Here is a 23,972-nt window from a genome sequence, read left to right as displayed (position 1 = left end):
TGGTCGAATCGGATGTATCAAAAGATTTACGAGATACGACATCTTCTTTATTTTCGTTTGTGTAAGTTTGCTTGATTCTATCGGATGCTATAAAACGATAAGACCGAAGGGTAGAATCGTCTTCTTTCGTTGACCGAGAATACACGAAGATCTTCGCGTTATACGGAGCATTTTGATTGTGCGACGTTGCACAATGGAATCTTGTTTACTGGGAGGAGAGAATTAGGGGAATTTCTCCCCTATGCTTGCACTCGAGGATACCAAACGATCGCTCTAGTTTGGGGGATGTTTTAGGAAGCATTAGAATTCATTGTTATCTTACGTCTTCCATCGACCCTTAACGTACGAGGTTTTCAAGGATTATAATATATAGGGCGAGCAGCGAGGGTTCAAATTGAATTGACAGAAATCTACAAAGACAAGAACCACCTGAAAGGTTAGCTAGGGCAGCATCGACTTCATATATATAGTCCTCAGCCTTGGTTTAGTTTCTATAGAATATTCCATTCAACGCTATATATATATATATGCATCGATGCATCAATCGACTCTATACTGTATTTCGTAGTCTTCTACCTTTACACGCTTGTACACTACATTGTCTTAAACGATACATAGTTGTAAGAAACTTGCTATATAATTTCGATTTCTTTTCTTGGCAAGCGATACGAAACCGTTTCGCTACTCTGCGAAATACGTCGCCAATGCGGCACGACACACAGTGAAGAAGTTTCGACCATCGTACGTTTCTCTCTTTCCTCTCTTCGCGAAGAGGTAGATCTACTCCATGAAACATCTTGTTCCACTTCTTCTTCTCTTCTTCTTTTCTTCTTCCTCTGATAAGAATTACGTGCAAGTTACACAAGGACAAGACTCGATCTTACGCTTCGTAACTCCTGCAAAATGTTTGTCTTTTCAACTTTGAACAAGCATTGGGCTACCTCCCTTTGATCAGTATCTGTCGACTCTGTTTGCTGATCCTTCCACTTACATTAATAATCGTCCGGGGAGTTACTATTTACTATTCAGATGCAGCGTAGATGCTTTCCCGGCTCGTTCGTCTTTTCATTCACAATCGGGGTCGTGTTCTCCATAGTTTTAATTATTCTTTCTGACACGGTTTCGCATCGTTATTTCCGCTTCGTTACTAACACATCCCCGCAATTTTTCTATCCACTGCGCGCCATGTTTCGCTCATCCTGCGAGTCCTTTCGCGTCCATCTTCGTCTAGTAGGATTCATCCGAATTTCAAGCAAGCGAATTTAATTTTATCCGCGCCATGGTATTTCCCGCTCCGATTTGTTTTGCTCTTTTCGAATTCCCTACGATTGATAGGAAAATGAGGTCGCGTAAGATTGTCAATACGGGTGCAGGCTACGCTAGGTTTCGACGCAATTGCACGACTTTACTCGACCGATCAATTCTTTCGAGTCGTGTAATAAAAATGAATGAAATAACAAATTAAAAATACGTCCGCGTGAAACTGCATGTTGAATCGTTCGTTTTCTTCGAGCAAGTAAGTTCTGAAATGCAAGCGAGAGCAAACACGAGAAAGAGCAGAAAGCAAAACTGCAATAGCGAAAGAGTTTCCTCGTTAAACCGCTTCGAGGACCCGCTGTGTCACGGGCTACGTTCCGAGCAGTCGGATATCGCAACGAGTGGCTCGTAAATCCTCGAGTTCACTTCACTGACACCGATCGCGACGATGACGATCGTGCTGTTGATCATAATAACAACAAAAAGCAACCGTTCAGCGTACTCCGTTCTCGCGATATCACATTTACCGGGCTCGTTTGCCAATCCAATCTCTTCGATCTGTTGACTGTTCAGTTTTTATAGTCGAACCAAAAGAGTCCTTCGAGTATGAATTTAACGCTTTCTTTTAGCGCCGAGTATTTGCTTAGGTCATTCGTCGTGAAGTTGCTGGTTTCGCGAATGCAGAAATCATCGTCGTCGTATTCTTCGTAAATTTTCATCACAATTTCGATACGAATTTCTTCTCGAGGGACGAGCGATACGTGGAAGAAATTGATTAATAAAAACATCGAAGAGTGATAAGCGAGGCCATGCTGGGATATAGGAAGAACGATAATTGTCTCGGAAGTCTAACTAGGGGAGGAAAGAAGAGCTACAAGGGAAAGGAGATAGGATCGCTCTCTCGACGATGTCATCTCGACGTCTCATCGGCATGCAGCCGGTTGGAAAAACGGATTTCTCTCCGTACTCCGCCGAGGCGAAAAATCTTCGATCGCTTGGAAATTACCTCGTGAAACGAGGGACGCGAACGAAGCGAAAAAAGCGATGTCGTTTCGTCGACCGAGGAATCGCGCAACATTTTCGTCAATCTGTCGGCTGACGACGCGTAGCGGTGCGCCTTTTCCGAACGTTCTCTCGCGAATATCTGCTTGCCTCCTAACCACTGACGTTCGAACAGCGAAAACGAAGGAGTAATTAAAAGTTTAAATTGCCGATTCGAAAGTTATTTGGTCGAAATACCACCAATCTTTTCACTATGCGCCAACGAAAGACTTGAAACATCGTTCGACCTCGTTTTATATTTTTGCTCGGTACGTAACATCCGCAATTGGTTTTCTGAATTCGTCGAAGTAACTTCTAGATAGGAGAACACTCTTTTTCTTTCTTTTTCTTCTAATATATGTTACGAGTGGAAACTTTTCAGAGCTGTAAATATTCAAACGCGTGTCCACTTTTCGATCGAACTTTATGGAACTTGTCGATCGCTTTTAGCGTAACGTACGACGTACTGTCGAAGCCTCTGGGGTTTCCTCGCAATTCGGCAGCGCGTGAAATATTCCTAGCTGAAGCTTGGAGAAGAAGCTTGGAGAAGAAAAAGATCCTTCGGGAAGAGGTCGAGAACACCGGGGTGACAGTTGTATTCGTGGAAAGGAGAGTTTCATTCACACCCGGATTCGTTAATGAACTGCCGGTGCCTTCACGTCGTAGTTCGCGAATTTTATATTCATCTATTTTCGACGAATATCGATCGGTCGCCGCCGCCGTCGAACGATTGCGTCGAATCCTCGAGCAAGCGAATGATTCGCCGACTCGACGAATTTCCTCTCAGAGACGAGTCAACGAGCGTATAATCGGCCAACTTTTCAGACAATTATCGAAGTCGCGAAACGGCCGACTTTGTCGTCTTCGTTCCGTTTTCGCACGCGTTCGCAGATTCGAGCGCGCTCGCTATAATTTCTCGTTAGTTATTCGTGTTTTAATTACGAGACGCGTTCACAGCGGTGTCTCTATTAATTGCACACGCGACATCGTTCGGTGCAGTTTTCTTTGTACTACGGCGTAATTATCAATTAACCGGCTATCTCGTTAAACACGACTTTTAACGACAATTACCCCGCGGGCCTTCGCGTGTTTCGTGCCCGACTACCGCTATCTAATTTCATCGGAACAATCACATCGAACTTTTGATTTTGCCCTGCCTTCCTCGAATACCGCTCCTGCTTTTCATTTCCGCGATCAACGAGTTTTCAACGATTCGAAGTCGATCGAATCCTCCGCTGGGAGACTCTCCATCGCCTACATCGTGATTAAGTTAACGCAAGTTCTTTCGCTTCACGAAACTAGTTTCCACCAACAACGAAGGTAGCGTTGTTCGCTTCTTTTTATTCTTTCTTTTTCATTCTTTTTTTTTTATGGCAAATAAGAAATTTCCGCGTCTTAAATTTTACATTTTATCGGTATTTAGCGATCAGAGCGACGTCGATTGAAAATTTCGGAGTAGGTCATCAAATTTCGCTTATCGTTGACTTTGTAAGCGATCGGACGAAATTATGGAAATGTTCGCGTGGTAGGGCGAGTGGCGAAGCGGCGTGGCGTAGCGTGGGCGCGGCGACATACGAAAAGGTTAACAGTGCCCCACATCGGCATTAATAAATGAACGTATAAGGATCGATAGACGGTCGTAAATACGGCAGTCCACCGCACTAGTTGTACGTGCTGCTTTCCCGTTCTGCATCGATGCTATACTTTTAAATCAACCGATCCATTTTTGATCGCGCCTCTCCTCTGCTTTGCGTTCACGTACACCACACCGGAACAAACTGTTTCGAAATCCAACGGGAAAAATGCAGTTTGTAACCGATGCGTAAATATCGTGTCCCAAGGTCGGATACTCTTCGATAATACAACAGAAGAAGAAATACAATTTTGTAACAAGATATTATGAAATCTATATATATAAAAAAAAGACAAATAAATTAGCACGACGTCGGTACCATCTCGGCCTAAATTACAATAATTATTTCGCTGCGCGATAGACATATGAGCCTAAAGCTTTTGCAAATGGATTATGGAAGCCCCATGCATCGACCTGTCTGTCTATCTATCGAAACCTTGCAGCATGTTTTAATTGGTACAATGAACGCCCAGATACACAACGTTGGAAATATTTCATGCTCCTCGAGTCGTCCTCGAATCGTTAAATATCGGTATATTCTTTTATTTCGGAAATGTCGAAATGCGTAACGTGGTTACGTTTATCCGGCTCTGTAGTACAATATTTGAAGATACAACAACGACGATCGTGCTCGTTGTTTTACTTGCTCCTTTTTAATGGGAAAAAGTCCGGTCGGACAGATGAGCATGGAAACGAATGAAAATATTTAGAGAACGTAGCCGGGTTGACCATACGCGCTGGTACGCGTGTTCAGACCACGTTGTCACCTCCGCGTTCTCGGACACAGAACCGACAGTATCTGGGTTAAGTAACTAAATCAATCAACTCTGAAAAAACAGGACAACGCAATTAGCGACGCCGCTACAAATCTGTCAGGTTTATAAAATCCCGCGGAAAGAGACAGCTTACCGGCCTGCCTGCTAATGCGATAAAATATATCCCCGTTCCTCTTATTCCTTTTAGAAAACCTCTTTTCTCCTCGCCTATCCACGGTCCATGAAAACGATTTGACGTTTGTCGAAATCTTCGCGCCGGCAAAGTGGCGTCGTTTCTTTTTTTCTTTTTTTTTTTTCTATAATTCTCTTCCTTTTTCCTTATCTGTCCTCTGTCTTTGTTCATTGCAACATTTACGAAGCCGCGTTAACGTTTTATTTTTATACCAGCGTCGTACATTCATCGAAGAGAAACTGATCGACATTCATGGAAACTCCATTTTTTTTTACAGTAAAACAAAAAAAAAAAGAAAGAAACGAGATAGAAGGAAGGAAGGAGTCGTTTCTGGTCACTTCTGCGAATCAATAGCCGTTGTCATCGTGCTCGATTGTACGTGCATAGGTTCGAACGTTCTCGCCAACAGCAGATACGATTGACTTCTCGTTTCTACTTGTCGCAGGGAAATGTAAAGTCTATCCAGATATCCGAAGTTGAATCGTACACGCGATATACAACACCAAAAGGGGCCGAACTTATGCTTCGATCGTCACAGACAATCGGCAAATCGTTTTATCGATCGCCTAACCGTTTGTACTGGATTAACTCTGCCACGATATGGTTAACAAGTTCGACGTAACGGATCGTCCTATTTATTCAAATTCCCGGCCTTTCTTTTCAAACGTTTGCTCTCTCCCAACGATTTTGAGTTCGACGATTCGATCTTTATAACGTTAGTGTTTCGAAGGTATATCGGATCGGTGAATTTCATAGGTGTCGAAAGCGCCGAAGGGAAAAACGCAACAAAGTGTGCGAAACGAAGAGGAGGTGGAAGTTTTATTTCACAATGGCTCGCGGTGCTTAAAGGGAAAGATCCACGAAATCTACTATGCGACATTTCAGCTATCGTTTTGTAATAACTCGCTGCATCGATTCTGTATTGCAGCAGCTCCATTCAGAGTATAGGAGCACGTACACATGGCACGAGTACACTGGGCCGCATCAGGAGCATACGGTCGTTCGTCGAGCTCCGCAACCACCGCCGACGTCGAGTAAGTTCACTCTATTTATTATTTAACTCTCCGTTTATATATACATACTCTGTTCACGATCTAGAAAAAGTCAGTCGTTTGATCAGTACGATCTAGTCTCTTAGCTAAATCGTCGCATAGTTTCAATATCGGTATGGTGTTTGAGTAAATAAAATAGCAGCAGAGTGCTTTGGCAGAAAAAAAAGAAGAAAAAATCTACGAAGCGGTTTTCACAAAGAAACTAAAACGAGCAACGAACCTGATTAAGGATGACTGGATAAATTTCCTCAGGCATCCATACCGTGCTGTTTAAAGGTTACATAATTGTCTCCATAAATTCGTTAGAATCATATCAGCAGTCGCGAGCGTGAAAAAGAAAAAAAGAGAAGAAAAAAGAAGAGAAAAAAAAGAGGGAAAAATAGCGACGCGTTCCGCGTTTTTATTGCAACAACGTCGCTGAATCGTCGGGTTGAATAACGTTGTTAGAGACGCGATTAACGTACCGTAGCCTCGAAATTTATACGTAGAAATATCCTGCGAACGGCATTCTAGTTTTCACATTACGAGCGTTCTCTGCTACGTGGTGACGCTTATAGAGAAATACGCATTGAAAACGCAATCGGTGAATTAAGTGGAAAAACGTGTAATGTGAAATTTAAATAGACGCGATGACGATATTGATAGCGATAATAATAATGATTATAATCACATTTTAGATGAAAGAAGAAATTCACGCTCGTATCACGCTCCAGATGATTCGTACTTATCGACTTCCATTTTTCTCATGATCTTTTCTTCCCCTTGTTAGTATTGTAAAAGGTGTTTAGCGATTTTATTTCTTTCTTTGATCGTGCTACTTATAGTCATCATACATCTGGTCTCATTAATACCGCACACGCTCTGTCGTCACGTTTCACCTCCCGTTTTCACACCACCACCGCCATGTCTCTCACCTTCGTGACTCGTATAATCGTACCATATATAAGTATGTATAACATTTTGTTTCACTACGTCTGTCTTATACGTCCAATTATACCACTGATTTCTCCATAACGTGTACATTCTTTGTTCAGTCTTGTCGATGTTGTGAACTCTTCACACTTTCCTTTTCTCCATCTTTATTCCTTACTTTGATTACCGACGTTTATGTGAACGTGTGACAAAACGCTTAATTATATATACAGCTATCCTAGATTCTATATTGATACGAGCCTAAACGTCCTATACATCCTCAGAGTCGCGATTCATAAGATCGCAAAACGTCTCGAGACACGTGGCCGTCGATCACGCAGACTATATCAACCCAATCACGGCTCGTGAGCTACCGTGAAAATAATTAATTAATCACTCGGCGTAGCTATCGGTTATCGATAGCGGCCAGGAATTTACGAACGATTCACGTTTGATTTGGCAACGAGCTTGCTTGGACGTTCTCGTGAACGTGGGATTGGTTTTCGGGCCAATTTTTCTCTCTCTCTCTCTCTCTTTTTTGTTATCGTTGTTGTTGTTGAAAAAGAAACGAAAAGACAAGCGGTATCGAAACCGAAACGGGTCACTAGACTAGGCAGCCGAAATACGGATAACCGGAAAAGAGCGAGTTTAGCGAGAGAGAAGTAAAAAGCGAAAAACGTAAAGGGAAAGAAAAGTGAACGAAAGACAACGAATAAAAGGGAAAAAGACAAAACGAGAAAAGAAAATGGGAACGAGAGAAAAGAGAAAAAGAAAGACGAATACGGTGCCAGCTGCGAATTTTGATTGCAGCGAAGCAACCGAGCGCGAAGCTACAATCGGCCAAGTCAACCGAGGATGAGAACAACGAAGGTAAGACGAACGATCGGAGCTACGCAAACATCTAGATTATTACGGTTTATTTCGCTCGTTTTAGCCCCTTTTTTTTAACACCTTTTGGGGGGTGGAATTTCCACTTTGGCCTTGCTCCGTTTCATTCTCAACTCCGCCCTTCTTTTCTTTTAATCATCCCATTCCCCAGGCGCGAGGAGATCCCATCCAACGTAATTAACCCTTCTGAAGTAACTTTCGCTTTCGGAAACGTCACCAGACACCTTCTTCCGAGTTCTGTGCCGCCACACCGTCGATACTCGTCGACGTTCTATTCGCGAGTTTCACGGTCGAAGGGTTAATAGAGCATGCTTGCTTGCGGTTACCGATGATTCCTAAGACTCGGTTCGCATTGCTATTTTGTAATCGCGGTTTTGCATCGCCGAGAACAATCACAGCGATAGCCATATAGCGTGTCGATGAAAAGTAGAAAAGTACCGTGCGATTACAGACCACCGGTCGGTCTCGTGTTTAGAAACAATTCCGCTTTATTCGACCGTTACATACGCATTAATTTCTCGAGGGCAAAGCCGTGCTCGATATAGAATGTTTATGAAGCTTTCGAAGCGACCTTCGAGCTTCGCGAGCTCAAAAAAAATTGCACCGCATTAAAACACAAGTGCGAACCAGGTCTGAACGTTCCAATCTCCTCTCTGCGCTTGCCTCTGAGTTTTGCGACGGATCTCGCGCGAACATTCTCATTTGTCACGTCGGTGTGTGAATGCATCCATTGTGCAGGCTGTGTTTAGGTTGCATCGATTGTCCTTAGGCACGCGTTTCTTTTTCTTTTTACCCGTTAGATCTTGTATACGTAGGACATGTTGGCATAATCGATCGAGGTACTTCTCTCGAGGAAACGCGCAAAGTATACAGTCGCTACGATCTTGAAAAACAAAGAAACAAAGAAGATAAGAGAAAAAGGAAAGGAACGTATTTCGTCGAGAAGCGTATCTCATCGAACCGAAACGAACAAAGGTGCACCCTTTTGTTTTTCTATCTTGCCCCTTGGAAGAATCTCGTTTGGAAACGGTTGTTCCCTCGAAGATGTTTTACTCCCTTTTGTTTTTGATTTCATGCATTCTCAAATGTTTTATACGTTAACGTTTGCCAGCCAGACTGCCCGTTATCATGGACCGCTTGAAACACGTACAACCTTTACCTCTGCTCCAAGTAGATACATAGGCTAGATAGATACTGCACGATGCGCCTCCGCATTTACTTGCACGAAAGTTCGCACAGTGGTTTGCCTCGAAAATGTATCGTTGTATATACGCAGCATATACATATATTGAACTCTATACAACTTGTTACAACTTGTTCCAGAATTCTCGAACTATCAGCTTCGCGATTCGCGCTAAAAATAACCCCTCGCCCCCTCACGGTTTTCGCCAAAGAATTCTCGCCTGAGAAAGTTGAGAAAGAGACGACACGCGATTTTTCAACGATTGCTCGATAAACATTGCGTATTGTAAAAAACTCCGAAGCAAATCAATTCCTTTTATAGACAAACGCGGGGTTTCCCTCTCCATTTACATAAAATAGAACGACGATGAATAGTATCCTTGCGCTGTTCGACTTGTCAAGACGTTTCGACGAACCGCTTATTCAACTTTACGTAAAACGGAGAAAAATCGAAGGAAAGAGAAAACGGGTTCTATTTCTATAATTGTTTCCTTTTTCTTTTTTTTTCTTTTTTTTAACATCGAGAAAGAAAGCTTCTTCCTAGTTGTATCTGTTCCTCACTTTGTTTGCTGCGTCGACCGTGCCTTTCGATTTAGCGCAGTAGAAACGCATTTCAGTTTTGCATACGTCTCTGCGATTGGGAGCCTCTTAATTGAAATCGTTACGTCGAAGATACCGCGCGCGTTTCCTTAGACTTTTCTGCTCGCCGCATTTCTTTTCGCCTGCACGGCAATGAAACATTTTTCGCGGCGCTTGCCTCTATACTTTTGCCGCGTTGTAGGTGGTGTACGCCCTCCCATTGGACTTCAGGCCGATTGTAGCGATTAATCGTTGCAATTAGACCGCAGCTAATTAATTTTCAATCCCGATTCGTCCCTGCGATTGGCAAAACACATGCCGCTATTCGTGCTACGTGTACGCGTGTGTATAGATACTAAATACGCGTATATGTGCATACGCGATTATCTCGTACGACAGAGACGCGTGATCGTCTGCGTTGGAAAACTGTCGATCGTGAAATTGCGACGATTAATCGTCCCTACGATCGGACGAGACAATCGCTCGAGACAATTAATTCCCGTGTCGTACGCGGAAAACCATCGACTGGGCTAATGCCCGTCACTGGCTAATGAGCAACGAATTTAATTATCGGCCGGGAGATGCGAGACACCGCCGATATTAGATGAATTTGCGGCACATTACGCCCACGCAAAACCACCGACTCGCCTAACGGGGATTAATCAACGTGTTACACGGGCCACGATCGTAGTAGATTCGTCGACGGTCATCCTGGCGTTCTACGTTTTTTCCACTTGAAAACGTACTCGATTCCTCGATGCATCGGACCACCTCTTCCTCCTCCTCCTCTTGCTCCTCCTTCCCTCGTCATTCTAGTTTCTTGGCAAACGTAAAGTTGTATACACGGAACAGTTGCTACGGACGACGTAAAGTCTTTTATCGCGAAAATATTCCGCAATTTTTACGGTGGAAAGAGCCCAACCGTTTCGGAAGACTAGCGGCGACCCACATTTTCGCTACGATTACCGGTTTACTACACTCTGTTCGGTCTGAAAATTATTCCCGTCTGACCTGTTTTCCACTGCCAACGTTACGACGCGATTAATCAATGCTAGTCCATTGCGTATTGCCGGCGAAATCTTCTTCGAATAGCTAGTTGCTGTCAAGTGGCGCAAATTTGCTTGAAAATTCGATCGATTCGAGGAAGCACGCAGAAAACACGATACGAGAAACGAGCGCGGCTCGTAACATAGTCGAACGACTATCGTATCGGTAATCCGGTGTATATCTTTTATGACAGTGGCCTCGATGATTATTAGCTCGATTCGATCTCGTTGACGAATCACCCATCGTTATCTCTGCTTAAATACATTAAACCAGGCAAGCACACAATTCTACGCGTATCGTACTCGTTTCGACGTAGACGCTATCCAAATACATGAACACACACGGTCAATATTGTAATTCTAGTCTCTGATTAATATCGACGGCAATTCACGTCCGATGAATACTTTCTATCGTTCCAATTCCAATCACCGCGCAAACGTCCGGCTCGATGATTTTGTCCGATGCGCGTACATTTCGATCAGATTCGAAGGGGAAACTTATCAAAAATGATCGATCATGCAGCAAATATCAACTGCGTAAATCAACGTTCTACCACGTAAATACACGTCGAAATTGGCGGGTAAATAGCATCAAACAAACACTCGACGAAAATAACTTTCCCCGCGTGCGAACAGCCGCTTCGGTGTAATTAATTTATTTGCAGCCCGCGCGTTGGGAATCGTCGAAACGTGACGCGACGGAAAGAAAGGAGACGAAAACGGGCAAATCTCTCGTTCCTACCTGTTATTTACTCGCCTTCTTTTCTTCTGGTAACCGCCAACTTTTACTTTCATCGAAACTTCTCTCGGTGAATCCTTATTCAAAGGGAATGAGAGTTGTTTCATTGGCTGAAATGAGAACGTTAGCCCGTGAAGATAATTAATTCATAGCCAGTAAGTCGAGCGACGGTTGAAACTAGAAGGCGTAGGTGCGAGTGAAAGAGGAGACGGTTTTATCTGTCTCACACTGGCTATTGATATGCGCGGAAATCCTTCTGACAGTTTTCTGGCATGAACTAAAGTCTGCGACATGGGTGACCGAGAAATGCCGGCTGACAATTATATTACGCGACTGTCACAGCTCACGATGGTATTCCAATTAAAGAGAAAAGCAACAAATAGGAAAATGGTTGATGGAAAATTCTCGTCCGTGGCTCTTCCGTCTGCTTTTCGATTTAACAAAGCAAAAGGGGTAAACGATCTTACGTATCAGTGCCTAACGAACGAGCGTCCAGTTTTCCACATTTTTCTCCTATTTTTATGTCATTTTCTTTCCTTTCCACCGTCAAGTCTCGTTCTTTTTATGTTTTCGAACAGAGGAAATCTTTTTTTTTCTTTCGGTATTAAATCAATCTCGCGTGCACCTTCGTTCGTCGATCGACTGAATACTTGCACGTTGCACGATCTTTACGAGTGATCGGAACTTTGATCGTTTCTTTGTCCTTTAGACCATTGGTATCACTGCGTTCGATCGTGTTTGCCATGCATATGGAAGTTAAGCCTAACATTATCCATAGATCTTGAAAGTAGAGCATCTATCTGCGGAATGAAACGAAGCTGATGCATGTTTATTCTTATAAAAAACGTTACCGTGTTATCTTTCGAAGCGATCGTTCGACTTGTGTCGCGATGAAACGATAAAACCGTTTTTTCTATTATTTCCCTTGGTGCATGATCTAATAATTCGGCGACATAAAACGAAACATTCCCTTACGGATGATCGAGCAGAGAGCGTCGATCTCTATTCACCTACGCAACTGGAGCACAAAGCTGACATCCTACCGATGCGATTAACTTCGATCAAAACAATCGTCCTTATTCGATAGACCTCGCTATGATTCACCTACTACCTGATTTAAGTATAGATCGAGCCATTTCCAACAGGATACTGATTTTTCGATTCGATTCGTTCTGCAAACTGGCTCGTTGGTAACAAATCTAGTTCGATTAACAACCGCAAACAGATCAACACTGACACCAAAGTGCACGATATCGTCGTATTAAACTTTCAACGATGCTTATATAACCGAGTTAATAATCCACGCATCGTCACACGCAGAGACACGCAAACATGGACGTGCGAACACACGCGCCACGTACGTACGCACACAGATAAAACAGTCGCATTAGACGATCAGAAACGAGGAGAGACGAATGCATAGACGCTCAACGTCGCATCGATCATTCGTGTGCACGTTATTGTTGACTGTCCTAGCATCGCCTAGCGATAATGGCCGCTCTGAAAGCGGAACATTCGCGACGAATCGGTTGCACGGAAATGACAGAATGCAAAGGGAAACGCGCGCGCGCGAAGAATCGACCTGTCTCTTTCAAACCGTCCTCTCTTTCCGTTCTCTTTCTGTCATCTGGCTTTTCCCGAAACACTTCGAAGCTCGGAATCGCGTGACCGAAAGCTGGCACGGTACGACTTATCCTCAAAGTACCGGCGGATTACCGTATCCGGCAACTTTTCCTCGAAACGACAACTTAACTTCGTCTCGTGTCCAACTTTTAACCCCTGTGCGGCGATTTCAACGCCGTCTCTTCGGAATCCGATTTCCGTTGACCTTAATTCAACGCGCGGCGCGTCAGCGACGAAACAGCACCGATGGAAACGCGGTGTCGTGTCGCGTAGATTTCTACGAAATACGATTTCCAGTGAAATCGAAACGACGAATCGTTAAACACGGCGTGGAAATCGTGACGGGAACGACGCGAGATCTCTCCGCGAGAACTCGAGACCGAGGAAAACATCCAGCGGTTCACAAAAGCAACCTTCGCGAAACTATGAGCCACTCGAGACGCTTTCTAAGCTTTTGTCGCTTATAATCGTCTTTCAGCAATGTTCCAAGCGTTCGAGCCTCGAGAGGAGAAAGTGCCTCTTCCAGTTTCTGCTCCGACAGGCGGCTAGCGAAAATATAGAGAGTTAATTACCAAGCGTGTTGGTAAGAGGGCGAACAACGGCTGCTGGATGCTTATGCGTGGTCGTGTTGCTTCGAAAATGAAAAGAAATGAAAAAGGGAAAGACTACAAGTTCATTTTCTTCTTCCTGCTTCTTACAGAGGAACGCTTTTTTTTCCTTTCTACGACTTTGTGTGATTTTCTGTGTGCGGCGTACGCGCGCGTGCCTGCAGATACTGCAAGATGTAGCAGCTTCCCGCTTGTTCTGTGTGTTGTCGCCTCGAGATGTTCGCCTCTTTTTATAAGTTCGTTTCCCGTGACATCGTGCACGTTCTCGGCCGCTGTTTAATTACCTCTATTATCAGAAATCGATTTCCATCCCCAAACGAAGTCTCGAGCCACTTGAGCGTCACTCTTGGCTGCTCGAAATTTCCTCTAACCGTGCGAAATTGCTATCAGCAATAGGGAGAAACAACGGAATCGATTTCTAAACGATCGTACGATCGAATAGTGACGCGAATCGAAAGCTTTCTTTCCACTCGTTCGGAGGAAAAGCGGTCGAGAACGCGACGCGTGTAGTGTCCCTTTCGTGTAAACGAAAGACGATAGATACTAAATGAAAGATCTCAAGCAGCCACGTTTATTCGTTTCAGGACCCACTTTGGAACCACCATTGCCACGGCGAAAGAAATGCCCGGAGCTCGCGTACAAAACGCACGAATTCATGACGGCAGCCGATGGGGGAGGCATCGATGCCGTCGATTCGAACGTTGTAGCTGACAAAGTTCGAGTAAGTGCGAGTCGACGAGCGTGCGAACGTCCCGCGTACTTTTCAAATACGACACAGAACGAACGATTACTCGAACACGAATGAGAAAAAGGTTGGAGACCGACAAACCTATAGCTTTCGTTATCTATGTTGTACGCGTATCGAAAATCAGGAAATCGATAAACGCGTAATCGGTTCGTTCCTATTTTTAATCGACGATAGAAAAAAAGGGGATGTGGGGAGAGGGATGGAAGCAACGTAAATGGAGTCGTAAAAGTTTATTCAAAGCTTTCTTCCAACGCGTAGCCCGCAGGCCAATTTCCTCAAGTTCTCTGTCAACAAGTCGTCGTCATCGAGTTTCATCTCGCTCGACCTGTTTTTCGAATGCACATTGACGCGTGTGCTTCTCCCGTACGAGCGCCCCTTTCTTACGCGCGTTCCTCGTGAAAGTACGCGAGGTCGTAGCCATGGAATAGCGTAGCCTACGGGGCTGCACATCTGAAGTTAACGATCGTGAAATCGTGATTACAGGAAGTTACAACGCAGTCAGGTTTGCCACCGAGTCAACTGAGCAAAGCGATTTCGCGGATCAGCACCGAGTATCGGCTGCAGTTCGCCTGGCCTAGAAGACCTCAACTGACGAATGGCGAGACAATGGCGCCGGAAGTGTTGGCCGCGGGACTTCCTGCAGGTACGACAGGCCCACCTAGAAAATCTCTCAGCATGGGAGCTCTTAAGCAGGGTATCGCCCCTACAGGACCTGCCCCGGTTCACAAGAAACGACCCGGTGATGTCGATCATAAGCGCGATGGTAAATGGAACATCTCGACAAATTTTTTCTCCTCCGATCCAACTTGCGTTTGCTTTCCAAGGGGTCTTGAACCATTTCAAGTAGCAAAAAGTATCGATTTATTTAGTTACGAAGACGTTTATCCTTCTGGAATCTTTTTAACGTTCGCTTGTTTCTCTTTTCCTTTTTTTTCTTTTTTTTTTCTTCTTGTCGATGTATCACAGGGATGCAAGCGTCGGAGTTGGAGCCGCTGGTCGGAGGAACCGGGGCCGACACCATCGACGGAGTGGTGCCCGAGGGCGACGAGCGCGAGGAGGATATGCCCGACTTGAAAATAGCTTTCAGGTCAGAATTCAAGATGACGTATATTAATTCGAGCTAGCTTATCGTACACGGTCCCGTATGCAGCATCGCGTAGACGAAGAGATTCGAAGGGAAGAACGAGAAAGCATCTACGACGATCCGAGGTCGATTGCGACGTGTTTCGCGCGTGTATATCACACCGATCGAGAATGAGAAAAAAGAAATAAAAAGAAGAGCATACGCTAGAGTACCCTACAACCACGATTGATTCTTTTCAGGGGTAAAAAGTCAGGTAGGACCGTAAGGATATCGGATGATAAAGGGCTGAGCAAACCGCAGAAGAAACCGTTTCCTACGTCTGATGTCATCGAGCTTAGACGACTCGCTGACGAGTACAAGGTAATTCCGGGAACAAAGATGCCACTGTTCCATCCTTTCTTTCGCCGATATTTGTTCTTCGAGTTTCAATTTGGAAACGATATTCCCCCTTTACACCTTTCTTAGTGTCTTTCGTTTCTCGAGTGTTCCCTAGGCAGGCTTTCGCCATCCATAGAACCATTAGTGTACGTGTGTCTTTGTAAATATCCTAAATGTTACAAATACAGAGTCAAAGGTTGAACATTGTCGATTTACGAATGCATTCAAACTTGCATGTGTTCGTCTTGTCATTTTTTTTTCAACGATTTCTGAACGTTTGATCCACGACACGACTCAATATCAATCGGCCATCATCGCGTCACCGATCACGACAAATCTCTACGATCTTCTGTCAAACTCATATACTCATCGTACACGTGCATGCACATATTCCTCAGACGTCAAAATCGATCGAAATCATCGAAAATCGTTTGCACACGAAACGTAGTACGATCTGTATCTTCCATAGCATGTTCTCTATACACGCGAGCGCGTGTGTGTGTTTGTGTGTGCGTGTGCGTATGTGCGCTCGCGCGCGCCATAGTGCTGCAAACGCGTTATAGCTTAGCGCCTAGGAAGTAAAAAGCAACAGAATGATTGATTCTGATTTATATTAGCATCGCGACTGGGGTTGCGGTCTGGCAGCAGAGGACGAGGCTTCGCTGTGGAAACGAGTCTCCAGTAACCACGCTCTCAACGCGCTGTCCCTTGCCAGGCCAGTACACTACTCCACTCTCAAACATTCAAGTTTTCCATGTTACTTGACAATCAATGTCAATGGTAAACGGTATCCGTTTCGCAACGCGATGAACAGAAATATAAAGGTAGAAGAACATCGATAGCAAACGTTAAACAAATTAGACGTAAACGAAAGCTGATTGTACGAATGGAAGGAAATGAAATTTACCGATGAATTGGCGGATAAAAAATCGTTAGAAGTAGTTGCACTCTTGCGATATCAGACGGATTGTTGGTTATTTTCGAATATGGCTATCCATCGAGCTACGAGCACGATCGATCGATCGACAATTTTTCAAATTTACATATTATCCATTTTCGTTGGTACGTTTAATTCTCTAGTACTGTGAACGCAACAGTATCGGCGTATGCATAGGGAGCATCGGCGTTTGACTTGGCACGATTGGATTCTACTGGCGTCCGACTTATCAGGAATGCGACATCGGTGATTAATTTGACGATGAGTTCTAGCATTTATCGTGAATATTCGCTAACCAATTATCGTCAGAGACAGAGACACCTCCATTCATGTACACGCTCTACTCGAGCCAGAGAAAGAGGAGAAAAGAAAAGAAAAGAAGAGAGTCAAGCGTAGTTGTACAGGGACGAATTGTTCGAATCTTCGTACGGGTTTTGTCGTAGCTGCCTTTTATTTCTTCCACGCGATTGTGCCTCGTGCCGAATTGTCAGTCGAAGAAAAAACCCGGTGACAAGTGGTTGCATATTTAGGTCAGTGACGAAGGAAGAGAAAGAAAAGGAGAACACGAGGAAGGTCGCCCCCGTTGCTGCCACGATGACCATGCCCCCTGCTGGCCGACCATCATCGGTACAAGCTAGACCCGTTCACGGAATTTTGCATGACGATTTTAAAGTGGTACGTACTTGTCGACTGACGATTCATTAATCCCAGCGACATCGATAAAATTGATATATCGACCGACAGGACCCGGAAAGAGCCATTGCTCGCGCAAGGAAAGATTTCTTGATCCGCCATCACTTGGATCGTACAACTGGCGTGGGTAAGTACATCGAAGTAATTTCAAACGGTGCAACGACGAATTTTATGAAAATAGAAAAAACCTGTTCTTCTTTCCTGTCAGGTGACGGTGCACTACTTCCCTCTCCAACGAGAGAGAAGTTGGAGCCCGTGATACCACGACGTCGAGAGGAAACGAAAGAACACCGCGAAGAGATTCAGCCTAAGACCAAGTCCAGTCCTAAGAACAGTCCAAGAACCGGTCGTTCTCAGAGTCTTGGTCCTACCGTGACCGAACGTCGTTCACCTAAACGTCAACCACCGCGTGCACCGTCCGTCACTAAAGACGCCAAGGTATTTCTTTAGGAAAATACTAGGATGGCACCTAGCTACGTTCTCATCAAAGAGATTTAGTCGTTATTTAAGACTCGATCACGTGTAAACTGGAAATAATTCCAAGATTAATTCAATGATACAACATTATCGATCGAGTGCCTTTTGTTTAGGAGAAAGAAAAGGAGCCGAAGGACAAGGAGAAAGAGCAAAGGGAAAAGGGCAGTGAGCCTGAAAGGCATCCACGACCGAGTAAGTAGCACGAACAGGCATCGATACGTCCTTCGCCATCTCTTTGTATCGGTACAGTCGATCGATTTAGTATTCAAGAGATCGTAACCCAAATCGATTGGCGCTCGTAATCAATTACGAGTTCCGTGTTTTGCATTTTCGCATATACCATTGAATTTGATTGATTGATTTGGATAGAAGTCTTTATACACATTATTTACATACATATTATGCGAGTTTGGTCTGCTGTTTGCTCTTGTGGGTCCCAAAAGCCAAACCGTTCGTCATACCTGATCGTATTTACCCTGTTCGAATCGTGTTGCAAGAGACATCCACCGCTTCTAAGAGTATCGCTGTACGTGCTTGTATCTTTCTTTGTCCACGGACCGTAACTTCATTGAAAAGTGTCGATCGTAGAAAGATTCGTCGCAGGCCGATCTGCAACGCGCATCTTCTTTGTCAAATGAATTCTTTAAGCGGTGTGTGTCGAACGCGTTAACTGCCAAGTGGTCGTTAATGTTTTAGGCAAATGCATGACACTCCTGTTTAATCGTTTCTATCTTTTTGTCTCTGCCTATGAGTCCAAATCTCTAGTAATCAGTAGCCCTATTGATTGTCCGTGCAGAAAGTTTTGCAACATGTTGTTTACCCCTTTCTTTCCTGAACAACCTCCGTAAACCGCGAATTAGCCCAACCAACTCGTTTAACCGTTCTTGCAATTAGCTATAGCAGAATGTTCAATGTCAAACATATATAGTATCGGACAATGGAATCGATCGAGTAAATTAAAGCTATCTGGATAAGTGTGTCCCTTTTTGAACGCCAAGCATTAGCAAAAAAAAAAGAAAAGAAAATATCGTCATCTTTTATGAAAATAACACATCAACGCGCTTGATTCAAGCATCATCGATAGATAATCCTTGTCACGTTGTTTCACGTATCAATAATATTGTTTCATATATCTGCACCTAGCACCATGACTTTTCATCCTACGTGACGCCTCTCGTTCACTCGTAATCATCACCAGTCACATCTCTTCGATCTACCATCGTCCTTCATCATCGTCACGGTTGTGTAGTCAGCCAAATAGTCATCGTCATTTCGACTCATCCATTGAACCATCTAACGCCGAGGCGGTGAGCAACAAGCATTCGTACGTCGGTCGTAGTCGCGTCGCTGCAACTTCAGCTCATCTGAACTCATTGAAATCATTGGTCACAAGATAAACGAAAAACCGTATTATCTATTATTTGATATATCCTGTCACTGTATGCTATCGATCGAAATCACTGGATGCATCGAGGTAGAGATAAATCTTTGATAAAACAAACGTCCTTTGCGCCCGTTCATTCAGCCCTCTACCTCCAACCCCCGTTTCTGTCCTCTGTCAATCTATTCAGTCATTAATCAGGCTAAAAGTTGCTCGCGCGAAATCGATCGCGATCAGATCGACGATCGTCCGAGCATCGTGATCGGATTGATCAGGAGTGGTAGCGGGTGTTTCAGTCACGGGCCCTGGCCGCGTGCGTTGGAGCATACGGGAACCGTCGACGGTTTCCTCGGCGGGTTCGTCGATCAGCGTGCCGCCATTACCGCCACCACCCTCGGGCCCAGGGCCTACTCCGTTCTACAGGAGGTCCCCGCAGGTCCATCGGAAATGTACGTTCTCTGTACCATGTACCTGCTGCCCGCTAGCCCGACTTTCACGTATTTTAGATATCTCTACAACCCTTCATCCTGCACCAGTTACCACCCGATCACCGTTATACCCTGTAACCCTTCTGTCTTTAACCCTTGAACAGTTTAGATGCTCACATAGGATAGAAGAGAACGTTAAACATAGAAATTACTATTACGATACAGTGCAGTGTCTGTTTATCTAGTTTGGTTAGTCTATCGTGTCTTTTTTCTTTTCTTTCTATTAAACTGTTAAAGGGTTGAACCGTGTATGAAATCGCGTTGGTCCCAACGACGATAGATACTCGATAAGAAATTCGTTGAGAAACGTTAGGATTAAAGTCGATTTTCGAATTATTATTACTGGTAATAATTGGGAAGTTCTGTGTGGTTCAACACGCGGTTGAATATTATCCCGTTTAAATGATTCTCTGATCGCGAATACCGCCGCAATATCAACCGAAGCTTATCCGTTTTTTATCTTTCTCTCTCTCTCTCTCTCTCTCTCTTTCTCTCTCTTTATCTCTCCCTCTCTCTCTCTCTCTCTCTCTTTCTCTCTCTCTCGCTGTTCCAACTGTTCAAGATTCATCTATGCTCGAATATTCTTTGACATTACGCGCGTCGGCTATCTGGTCAATTTGACGACGATTCGAAATAATTTTCGAAAAAATAACGTCGAGACCGGCTATATACTTTACGTACGTGTGCGTATCGCAATGAAATTCCGCGGTCTCAACTTAGTCGTCTACCGTGACGCGACACGTCTTTTGCGTATACCGTGACTACTTGAAAACGCAAATACGAGGAGACCTCGATATTCGAGTGTGGACGTAATTCTGAGCGAGCTCGATAACACCGGGAGACCCTTCAGCCCTCGACAACCTCTCCAATAAGAATGAATCTCAACGAAACGGTGCAGCCTTGCTTAAAATGTTTAATCGGAACGAACTTTTAATATACGAGCCACGTGGACTACTGAACGCGGATTAAACATTCAAGTGGATCGCTGAGAAACTTTGCATCGTAAAAGGATCGAATTTAACGAAATACATGGTTGCAAAGTCCGGAAGACGTGGAACGTTTTTACAGCAACGCGTTCTCCAAATATTCCATCCAATCTAATCCGAGCTAGCGTGTTCGAGGTGCTTCGCTCTACACGCGGATGTTACATTTTAAGCATGGTGATGCATCAGCGAATTCTGTCTTACGCTCTCTACTAATTTCCCTTAATGAGGACGATGGGCTTTATTCATTATTGTACTTTGTGTACCGTATGTTCTAGCCTTCCTCGCAACCACCGCTCCCCCCTATCGCCCTCTTCATCACGCGAAACCCTCGACCACTACCACAAGTACCACCACAATTACCACTACTACCACAACCACCACTACCACAACTACCACTACCACAAACACAACAAGTACAAGCGTAAAACCCCCGGTAAAGCATTCGGTTCATACGAGTGTCCATCACCCACCTACGTCGAGCGCTGCTGCTGCGGCCAGGCCGGACCGTGTTAAAGATATAAGCCGGTCCCACCAAGGTCCGAACGAGGCAAAAACGGGCCGCGACCAGACAGCTGCGGCTGCGGCCGCAGCCGCCGTCGCCGATCCATCCAAATCATCCTCCGATAGTCGATACGCGTCAAACCAAGCCGCTACTGCCGTCCAACCTAGTAAGTAGCATGCTCTCTGCCAAAAAAAGGCCTGTGTTCTTCTCCGTTGCCTACATAATTTTGTTCGCTGGAACACAACTAAACAACGCTTTCCGTGTCTTCGTTGCTGTCATTATCGTTGTCGTTGTCGTTGTTATCATTACCGTTATCGCTGTTGTTGTCTTTGTGCTGTTCTTATATATAACTACATCTTTTCTCTGTCTTTCTCTCCTCCACCGGTTATCCGTACGCTTTTCCGATCTTTCTTTATTCTCGATTCCCTATTCTCGTCTTCGTATATAATCGCTACTCGAATCCCTACTCTTCCTCCGTTATCTCATCTCGTCTGTCCGTCTTTCTTTTCACGTTTCTCTTATTTTCTTTATGCGCTCTTTACCGTTCCACCGGTACAACAGCCGGGGAATATCTTTCGCACAAGTTGTACTTCCGGCGCGAAATAGAGCGGCCGATTCTCTGTGCGTTCCTCCTTTCTCGTCACGCTTTCATCGTACAGATTACATACCGCGCGTTTTCACTCGGCACACGCGCCTCTCGGCAACCGTGTTTTTAAAAATCCACTCCGCTGCTGCATCTCTCTATCGCTCTATTCGCGTCTTCCCGCGGTAAATCAAGGGATTCGAGGTAGCTTCGTATCCAACTGTGGTTTGTTCTTTCCACCACGCTGAATCCGTCTCGCAGACGTGCCTTTGTGCGTAGTCGGAGCTGTCGACCGTTTGTTAGATCAGCTTTTCGCACCAACACCTGCACCGAAACACGATTCGAGTCGTCACACTCCGCAGACACTCGAGCAAAAGGAACGAGAGGGAAAAAAAACATGTACGGGAGTTAAGAAGAACGAATCAGGTGGCAGTTAAACGTAAGTGTGCTTCCAACACCGACGAACGATCATTCCGGCCAGAAAACACGAAAACCTTCTTTTTCACGCATAGTGAGACAAACACAGGCGCAACGTGATTCTGCTTGGCTCGTGATATGCGTATCAAGCAACGCGCGACTCTTTCGTTCTTTCCTTCTTGTACTCTCTTTTTTCCTTTTTTTTTCTGCCTTTCTTTCTCTGGTCGTGTATAACTCACAGGGTGCCGCGTTTCGTCAGATCAAGGGCCTACGAGAGGAAGCAGAGAAAAGAGGGAAGCAGATTATCCGCGATGTTTCGCCACCGGTCGGTCGACGTCCAATCGAGTAAATGTTTCTGCGGTAGAGAAAGAACAATAGCCTGTATGTTAGAGCCCTTTGTCAACCTGTTGCGTGGCCGTGCAACATAGCCGCACATTTACACACATACTATGCCGACACACTAAATCTATGTATTTACTTATCTATCTATGATCTATGTATTTGTGTATACGTGTCTCTTCCTGCATTCTGAGTACGCTAGTGTACTTTTTATTCGGATGCTCTGTGCCCATTGTGTAGACCTCTCGTCTAGCCACGAATTACAACCGATTTCCGATATCAGCGCTCGATGACTCGACCAACGCTATTTTGTTGCCTTCCTTTTCGCCGGTGCCACTACTGATATAAATCCTTCGACGAAGGACGAGATAAGAGTCCTCTCCTTTTAACGTCACACGTGGTATTCGACGTTCCGATCTCCGTTAGAGATTCGGTTAAAGAAAAAAAGGAAACCTCGTAACAATTCGAAGCATCGAGTGCAGTTCCGCCCGAACTCGGGCAACGAAACGGATCGACGAGCATATATCAAATCGTTAAAAGCGTGGATAAAACGTTTCAGTGACGGCAGAACCGCAAGTGAACGGGGACGTGACCGGAGGAGATTCGAGCGTCGCGTCGACGCCACCGTCACAGACGCAGTCGCAGCCGCCCGTTTCGGCCACCACCGCAAGCCCGTGGATCGACGACGAGCCGGTAGTGAAAAGCCCGCCAGAACCGACAAGGGTAAAGTCTCCGGAGCAGATGATCATGCGCTCCCCGGAGCCGGTCAACTGGACGGTGCCATTGGACACCGGGAAAACATTCACTGTCACTCAAAACGTCAGAGAAGGTAGCTAATATTTACGTATATTTTCGAGCGTTTTCGTTCTTCTAATAGAATAGAAAAATTGAGAAAGTATTCCGATAGACATCGATGAAGCCAGTTTGGAATCGTTTTGTCAACGACTCTAAACGAAACGGAACTCGATATATTGAAACGTGTACGTGATGTCTCGGACAGGCTGGGTTACGGAAGAGACAAACGACCGGTTCTCACGATCTCTTTAATCCGTTTATTTTTAAGAACCTTTGACGCGTCCGCATAGCGAAGCGAAGAGCTGGGCACCTTCGTCGATTCCGTCGGCCCCGCAATCTGCACCACCTGAATTGGCGGCACAGCACAAATCGCAGCATTCTCAGCATTCCGGATATAAGTCACCAGAAAGCGAAAGCGTTTCTATCGGTAGCTTTAGCGGCTTGAACGGGCACAAGGATATGGATTCCGAAAGGGATAGTCCATTGCCTTCGAACGTTCAGGCTAGCGGCACCACCGCGCACGATGAAAATGTAAGGATCTCTGTTTTTAATCGAAACATTGTCGATGATATTGCAAGAAAAGTGAGAGTTTCTTTATTTCTATCTCGATCCGAAACTGAAGGAATTTCTAGGGAAAATAAGAATCGTATACTCGT

The 23,972-nt window shown here is 44.8% G+C and overlaps 1 protein-coding gene across 21 annotated transcripts in view; it reads left to right on the top strand.

Annotated features, from left to right (window-relative positions):
- Positions 1–23,972, top strand: part of LOC100649318 (mucin-5AC) — a 44,872-nt gene that overhangs the window by 14,061 nt on the left and 6,839 nt on the right. For 3 of the 21 annotated variants that reach the window (XM_048407155.1, XM_048407177.1, XM_048407183.1), the window contains 15 exons: positions 5,808–5,913; positions 7,654–7,713; positions 14,093–14,229; positions 14,740–15,109; positions 15,223–15,343; positions 15,580–15,700; positions 16,336–16,433; positions 17,186–17,330; positions 17,400–17,475; positions 17,530–17,786; positions 17,939–18,017; positions 19,503–19,655; positions 20,956–21,348; positions 23,081–23,350; positions 23,585–23,847. In XM_048407155.1, coding sequence (XP_048263112.1) covers positions 5,808–5,913; positions 7,654–7,713; positions 14,093–14,229; positions 14,740–15,109; positions 15,223–15,343; positions 15,580–15,700; positions 16,336–16,433; positions 17,186–17,330; positions 17,400–17,475; positions 17,530–17,786; positions 17,939–18,017; positions 19,503–19,655; positions 20,956–21,348; positions 23,081–23,350; positions 23,585–23,847 — 2,649 coding nt within the window. The remainder of the gene's footprint in view (positions 1–5,807; positions 5,914–7,653; positions 7,714–14,092; positions 14,230–14,739; positions 15,110–15,222; positions 15,344–15,579; positions 15,701–16,335; positions 16,434–17,185; positions 17,331–17,399; positions 17,476–17,529; positions 17,787–17,938; positions 18,018–19,502; positions 19,656–20,955; positions 21,349–23,080; positions 23,351–23,584; positions 23,848–23,972) is intronic. The other 18 variants (XM_048407160.1, XM_048407186.1, XM_048407165.1 and 15 more) reach the window with 16 other exon arrangements.

The sequence above is a fragment of the Bombus terrestris genome, chromosome 1 (assembly GCF_910591885.1).
Source record: "Bombus terrestris chromosome 1, iyBomTerr1.2, whole genome shotgun sequence".
NCBI lineage: Eukaryota > Metazoa > Arthropoda > Insecta > Hymenoptera > Apidae > Bombus > Bombus terrestris.
This window is presented reverse-complemented; position numbering and strand designations above follow the sequence as displayed.